At 51.5% G+C, this 7,500-nt stretch overlaps 1 protein-coding gene across 1 annotated transcript in view; it reads right to left on the bottom strand.

Annotated features, from left to right (window-relative positions):
- rhogb (ras homolog family member Gb) overlaps positions 1 to 7,500 on the bottom strand; it is a 13,257-nt gene that overhangs the window by 1,009 nt on the left and 4,748 nt on the right. Inside the window, exons 2-4 of the mRNA XM_085175734.1 lie at positions 2,235 to 2,343; positions 1,634 to 1,793; positions 422 to 592 (exon numbers count right to left, since the gene is read on the bottom strand). Of these exons, the coding sequence (XP_085031860.1) occupies positions 422 to 592; positions 1,634 to 1,762 (300 nt within the window). The 5' untranslated portion in view covers positions 1,763 to 1,793; positions 2,235 to 2,343. The remainder of the gene's footprint in view (positions 1 to 421; positions 593 to 1,633; positions 1,794 to 2,234; positions 2,344 to 7,500) is intronic.

Below are 7,500 nucleotides of genomic sequence, written 5' to 3'. Positions count from 1 at the left end.
AATGAAAACTAGAAAGAAAACTATTTTGGCTTTCTAAAAACAATCTTGGTAACTTCTCAGGGCTTTTATTTTGAAGGTGCTCTCTAAAATCATGTTCCTGTTGGGTACTTTGAGTTAAAAGGATCTGACCAATAACGTGGCCACTGTGCGGTTAATCACGCTAACAGGCCGCACGAGAAGGCTGAGCTCCAGTTCTGATGAAATTCTAGGATTTTGATTGGATGTTACTGATCAGCAGGTGTTTGTGTGATGCAACCAAGCTAGCTAGCATTAGCAGATAAATTAGCACTCGACCCTCTCGAACAACATGGCGGCGGAGAAATGCTAAAATTGAGGCTTCGATGTGCATGAATGACAAAGATCAGTCCGTCCCTGTCAACCAACAGAAGTCTGTAAAGATGCTGACGAGTTGACCCCTGACCTCTGGGTGCCACTTGTGTTTGACATTCTCGTAGGAGGCGGGGCTTGAGATGGAGAAGCAGATGACGAAGACGTTGGTCTGGGGGTAGGAGAGCGTCCTGAGCCGGTCGTACTCCTCCTGCCCCGCCGTGTCCCACAGGTTCAAGCTGATGATCCTGCCGTCCACCGTCACCTGAGCAGACACACACACGCACACACACACACACACACGCACACACACACACACACACACACACATGCACACACACACGCACACACACACACGCACACAAAGTCAAGTTATGTTTGGTTTCATGACAGAAAGTTTCACAGTTGTGTTGTTTGTAACTTTGTCTCTCAGATCTTTTGATACGTGCATGTTTGTGTGTGTGTGTGTGGGGGGGCATTGGGGGCGTGGCCAAGGCTAAACTTCCCCTTTATTTGCATATAATTTGCATGAGGCACAGGGACCTGGCTCTTCCTGGCTCATGTGTGACGTCCTGATGTTTAGAAACTGATTTACAGCTCTGATAACGCTCCACAGAGACGGGATCTGATCTAACAGGAAGTGAGCATTGCTGTAACTTCCTGTATGCGCTGAGAGCTGCCGGACACCGACTCCACAGCAGCTTTTTGTCGCACGGGTCGATTCTGCGTTCTCACACAGCTGACCTTAGACCAGCACACAGGTGTGTCGGGAGCAGACCCACCTGGTGGACGGCAGCTGGATAGACTTTATTTGTTTCTTGGTAACGGTTTTATTTCAGATTCAGGGGTTTCTGTTTCCCAGGTGACAGCAGGGAGAAAAACATGAACGTGAAGTCGTTAAAGGGGCAGAGCGAGGGGCGGAGTCTTCACCGGTACAGTCACCTGCCGTGTGAGTGTGTATCTGTGGTACTCCACAGTACTGTAATACTCACACAGTATTACTTTGGATAGATTTTTACTGCAGTCTGTTATCAGCTGTTAATCAGACACACACGCAGCTGCTGCAGGCGGCCTCGCCGGCCTGCGAGCTGATCATTATCATGGCCGTCGATGATGTCGTGTTTGGACTCGCTTCGTTCTAACTTTCACGGATTGGTTGCCTAACTCGGCTACATGGTGACTCCACAGAGGTGTCACCTGTGCCAGTGATCAGAAACACTCAGGAACTCTTTAATCATCAGATCAAAGCTGTGATTGGGCTGCTGTAGAGGTCAGGTGACCTTTGCAGGTGAGGGCGAGCACTCACCTGGCTGCTGTAGTTGTCGAACACAGTGGGGATGTACTCTTTGGGAAACGCTCCGGTGGTGTAGGATATAAGGAGACACGTCTTCCCCACAGCACCGTCACCCACAACCACACACTTTATAGTCTGCATGATGACCTCTGACCTCTGGCCCCTCGGTGACCTGCGGAGGACACAAATGTGAGGTTGTGCTATCATCAGACCACAGAAAAAACAGCTGACCTGATGTGAAACAACCTGCAGCTCCGCTGGCTGCGGTTACCTCATCTTTTCTCACAAAGAATAAACAGACTCTTTTCACCTTCTTTGGGTTGTGATTGGCTCGTTCACAGTGACCTGGTGTCTTTATTCTTTCATGTTTTGTCTCTTTGTGGTTGTTTTTCTTTTGGGTCTTTTCTGCCCACTCAGAGGTTGTTGTCCCCTGTGGGAACCTTTGGTACCTTGGTTATTCTGTCTTGCATCATTCTTTCCTCCTTCAGGTTATTGTTTATCTTTCTGTGGTGAGATCGTATCTTTACTCTTTCCTTTTTGTCTTCTATTAGGCTCGTGTTGATGTGTGCATACTGCAGATCCACACCAGCACACCTATGATCTGTTTTTTTACCTTCAGAGATTCTGATTGGTTAGTTGGTGCTGCTCCGCGGTCAGAGACTCCTCGGTTTTCCTTCGGTTAACACAGTTTGTTCAGGAACACGTGACGTCCCATCATCTGCCTGCAGAGAGAGAGGAGGGCGGTTTGTCCTGGTCAGTATTTGTGTTTATGGAAATGATGGCTGCAGAAGGAAACGGTCTCCAAACAAAGCAGAGATGTTATCCTGCACACACACACACGGACACGCACACACACGTCTGATCAGTAAAACGAGCCTCTATTAACCCATAAAAACAAAATCTCACATGTTGAACATAGTGTGTCGACGTATTCCTAGCGGATCCATCTAGAAGTGAGCTGCACCAGCACACGCAGCAGTGGAGGTCGCGCCTGGCTGATCATGGTTTGAGACTCAACATCAAGAAGCCCGAGTACGTGGAAGCTGCCCCCAAACTGATGGCACCATTAACATCGACGGGGAAGACCTGAAGAAGGCTGACCAATTCAAGTACTTGTGATCGATGATCAGTGGCGACGGGGATATCCTTCAGGACGTGCGAGCAAGGGTCAATGCCGCATGGATGAAGTGGCGTCAAGTGACGGGTGGGCTATGCGACCGTCGAATGCCAGACCATCTCAAGGCGAAGATTTACGAGACTGTAGTCCGCCCAGTTGCCCTGTATGGATCGGGGTGTTGGCCGGCCACCGCCACGCACGAACGGGCCCTGCACACGATGGAAATGCGAATGCTCAGGTGGCGTCTAGGCCTCACGCGTTGGGACCAAGTCATGAATGAAGACGTCAGAAAGCGGCTCGGCATCGCGCCAATCACGAAAAAAATGTGCGAGGCACGGCTACGGTGGTGCGGTCACGTATTACGCTCTGACGACAGCTCAGTGACAAAAACAGCAATGAGGCTTGAGCCCGGTGGTCAGCGACCCCGTGGCGGGCCGACGAAACGGTGGATGGATGGAATAAAGGAAGACATGAAAACGCTAGAAAGAAGAAGAACACAGTTACACACCGTGGGCGAGTCACAGTGTGTAACTGTAACGTGCACTGGACCCTTTGGCGGGCCTCTTCTAGGCCCCGGGCCATATATTTGACCTCCCTCACACACATGCCTGCAGGACCTGAGCGACTGCTCAGTAGAACGAGTGTCCAGGTCTGTGTGACCGAGGCCTTCGATGGTTTTAGAGCATCAGATCAACCACACGCCCCCTGCCTGATCCTCACTGTGCCGGAAGTCCCTTCCTGTTAACAGGGAGTTCTTCCTCCCCACAGTCTCATCCTCCTGATCGAGTCTGAACTTCTGATTTCTGGACACAAACTCCAAAAACGGTCTATGAGGAAAAACAGCAGCACCACCAACGAAGAAGAAAAGGAAAGCAGTGCACGATGACCTCAGCGTGTCCATGACGAGCAGCAAAAAACCGAAACGTAACATTTCGTTGTTTTATTATCATCTTAAATGTGATTCTAGCAATCATGAGACGGGCTGCCGGTCTGAGGCGTGTTCGGCCTGTGTGCCGTCGTCATGTTTTGTGTCTGTTTGTAGTCGTTTTGCCTCCTTTTCTTTTCATTCTGTGTCTGTGTGCACAGTGCAGAGCTGAATCAAAGGCTTTCACACCAAAAATGAATGTCCACATATCCAGGTTCAGCCCAGCGATGACGCGCTGCTCTCTTCTTCTCTTTCGCTGGTCACTCGGCACCGACAGTAATAACAGTCGTCCACCAGCAGAGGAGTGAAGCACGCCGTCTCCAGCTGTGCGTCTAATCTGGATGAAAACACAGCTGCTCGCAGTCGTTTCAGGCGTTTCAGCCTCTCTGTGGTTTTTTTATCAGTGAAAGTTTCAGTTTCATAGTCTGACTCGAGGACCGACAGCGCTGACGACAGGCGGTCTGCAGACGCTCTCCAGATGTGTGGGCGGAGAGCGAGGCTCAGCCCAGACTCTGGGGACGCCAACCCCACCCTCCCCTCGCTCCGTATGGGTGGAGGTCGGCTGAGCTCACTGCTGCTGGAAGCCTTAACCTCTGATCTCACGCTTTTCCTGCTTATTCTTCTCTCGCTCACACAAGCGCAGAGCTGTGACCTTTGACCCCTGTAGCGCCACAAGAACATGTACACGTCTGAAGGAAAACTGAGCGCTGATGGCGAGGTACTGTTCAGCTGGTCATTAACAATGTTATTCAATCAGCCAATCACATGGCAGCAACTCGACTCATGCAGACACAGAGACACGGCCAAGACGACCTGTGATTGGTTGCTGAGCATCTCACTGCAGTAGCAGAAGAGCAAACCTCTCCTCTCGATTTCTGCTGCGACATTCAGACACATCTGCAGCAGCTGTTTGATGATGTCATGATGATGTCATGTCAACATGGACCAGATCTCTCAGGAATGTTTCCAAACACAGTGAGCGCTCGGCGCCATGAGCCCAGACGTGCACGCCTGCATCGCTCATCAGCTGGAGCTGCAGAGAGGAAGGCGGGGCCTAAAGAGCAAAGCAGCTTGTTTTAAAGACAAAGAAGGATTATTTAAAGCAGTGAGTCATGCAAAGCTGCTGTAGGAGAGTCGCTTTTCACCGTTATTTCAACAGGAAGCTGCGGGACTGTGTTAGGGTGGTCAGGGTGGGGATGGCGGTGTCACGGGACCGCCGCAGCTCGCCAATGTGTTTATCAGACAGTTCATGTCTGACGTCTGAGAGAAACGACGCAGTGACACTCTTCTACTGCCGAGGACGCCGGTGGAGCACACCCGGCTGTTGGAGTGTTGTAACGGCGTCCTGTTGTAACGCTCGCAGCTTCAGAAAAAAGGAAGCCCTCAGCAGGAACACGCCGCTGTGGTTTCATGTTGAAATATAGCAGGAACTCCACTGCAGGCTGCGTGAGCGCCGAGGCGTGGCGCTCATTTCAACACGTCAAGCTCACGTACGGCAACACCATCGCTATCATCATCGTGCTTTCACAGACAGAAAACTCATCACGCTGCACTTCCTCTAATGTCCACTAGGTGAACACAGCAGCTGTAGCTCGTCCTAACGCCACGCGGCTCGGCCTGAAAGCAGAGCGAGGGGAACAGAGTCGCACTGCGAGGACAAAAAGAGGAAGCAGAACAGAGCGCGGTGACCTGCAGCCGGCCGTGTAAACGCTGCCTTCCTGTAACTGTGTGATTAAAGTGCGAATCTGCTCTTTTATTTTTGGAGACACTTCATCAGTAAGAAACCCGTTAGAGACACGAGACGCTGAGCTGGCGGCGAACAGCCTCACGCTTCTGCCTGCAGCCAATCGGGGGAAAGGGAGGAGCCTCCGTGATGTCACCTGTTGGTGGACTGCACCTGTGGAGCTGGACGTCACCGTCTCAGCTTTGGGTAACAAAGGTTGGAGCAGGACATGGTGCACGCTCAGTAAGCGGAGACCCACAGAAGCCACGCCCAGCTTTATCATGCAGTCTGTGCAAAAGTCTTGAGCCTCCCCCACATTTGTTTTCTACCTTTTCCTTCCAAGCAGCCGCACAATGTTTGAAATGTACACGAGCAACGGTTTCTCTCTGTGGACATCGGCTGCTTTTTCACTCCAGTCCGGTCCTCGTACCCGACCACAGAGTTCAACCACAGCTCTGAGCTGTGACTCAATAAAGCACGACCAGCGTGGTGTCCACACACACACAACTTCATTTTGTTACCAGCAGCCTGTCGCACAAACACAGTTTGACATACAAACAGGATTTTTGCACCAACAAACTGATGACACAGCTGACAACAACTGAGGGAGCGAGACAAGTGGAGGACACAAGGAGACGAGAGACCTGCAGGCTGATGGTCTACTGCTCACTGAAGCCTCATCAGAGACGTCCCAGTGAGGACGTCTCAGTGAGGACGTCTCAGTGAGGACGTCTCAGTGAGGACGTCTCTGATGAGGACGTCTCAGTGAGGACGTCTCAGTGAGGACGTCTCTGATGAGGACGTCCCAGTGAGGACGTCCCAGTGAGGACGTCTCAGTGAGGACGTCTCAGTGAGGACGTCCCAGTCCCAGTGAGGACGTCTCAGTGAGGACGTCTCAGTGAGGACGTCTCTGATGAGGACGTCTCAGTGAGGACGTCTCTGATGAGGACGTCTCAGTGAGGACGTCTCAGTGAGGACGTCTCTGATGAGGACGTCCCAGTGAGGACGTCCCAGTGAGGACGTCTCAGTGAGGACGTCTCAGTGAGGACGTCCCAGTCCCAGTGAGGACGTCTCAGTGAGGACGTCTCAGTGAGGACGTCTCAGTGAGGACGTCTCTGATGAGGACGTCCCAGTGAGGACGTCCCAGTGAGGACGTCTCAGTGAGGACGTCCCAGTCCCAGTGAGGACGTCTCAGTGAGGACGTCTCAGTGAGGACGTCTCAGTGAGGACGTCCCAGTCCCAGTGAGGACGTCCCAGTCCCAGTGAGGACGTCTCAGTGAGGACGTCCCAGTCCCAGTGAGGACGTCCCAGTGCAGCGTGGCTGTCGTGGGTCCAGCTGCAGGTCGTCAGTGTTGCCGAGATCTTTGATAAACTGAATTACAAACTCTGAAAAGTTTCTGATCCACCAGCAGGAACATCTGGAAACATCTGGTTATCATCATCTGTGTTTTCTTCTGTTCTCAAACTGATCTCCCTGTTGGAGCTCAGTCTTTGTTCTCCTCGTCTTTCCTCATGTTGTGCATTTTCCATGGTTTCGGTTCCGGCTCGCTGCTCATTGGTCGAGTGCTACCTACCCTGACCGGCCTCCCCAATGTGATGTTTGTGTATTGTATGTACGGTGGGCGGGGCATCTATCCTAATTGCCCCTTACAGTAAATAAAGTCTCTCTGACTCTGACTGATCCTGACAGAGAACAGAACAAAGGCAGAAACATCCAAAGAAGAGCTCTGAGTGTTTCTCAGGAAGCCTGCAGATCCTCACAGAGCTGCTCACAGCTCAGATTCACCTTCATGCTCGCTGCATAAACTCTATTTACATGTTTCCATAAATCCTGTTTCCTGTTTACAGAAGTCATAGCTACATGTTCAGCTAGATAAAGATGCACCTTTATGATTTTTGTAAACAAACACTGCAGGGCTGCAAACATGACTTCACTGTCATCACCTCTAAAGCTCCGCCCACCTCCTGTAGTCTCATGTATCCACCTGCTAGCCTGTTCCCTGCTGTGGACGTGTCTGACGTTCTTGACGAGAGACCTCGGATCAGAAAAAGGGCTTCCAGACGAGGGAACAGGAAGTGCAAACTGCAGGCTGAGGCTCGCCGCGTGCTGAGCT

The sequence above is a fragment of the Neolamprologus multifasciatus genome, chromosome 10 (assembly GCF_963576455.1).
Source record: "Neolamprologus multifasciatus chromosome 10, fNeoMul1.2, whole genome shotgun sequence".
NCBI classification, from domain to species: Eukaryota; Metazoa; Chordata; class Actinopteri; order Cichliformes; family Cichlidae; genus Neolamprologus; species Neolamprologus multifasciatus.
The sequence above is the reverse complement of the archived record's forward strand: the minus strand, read 5'-3'. Positions and strand labels throughout refer to the sequence as shown.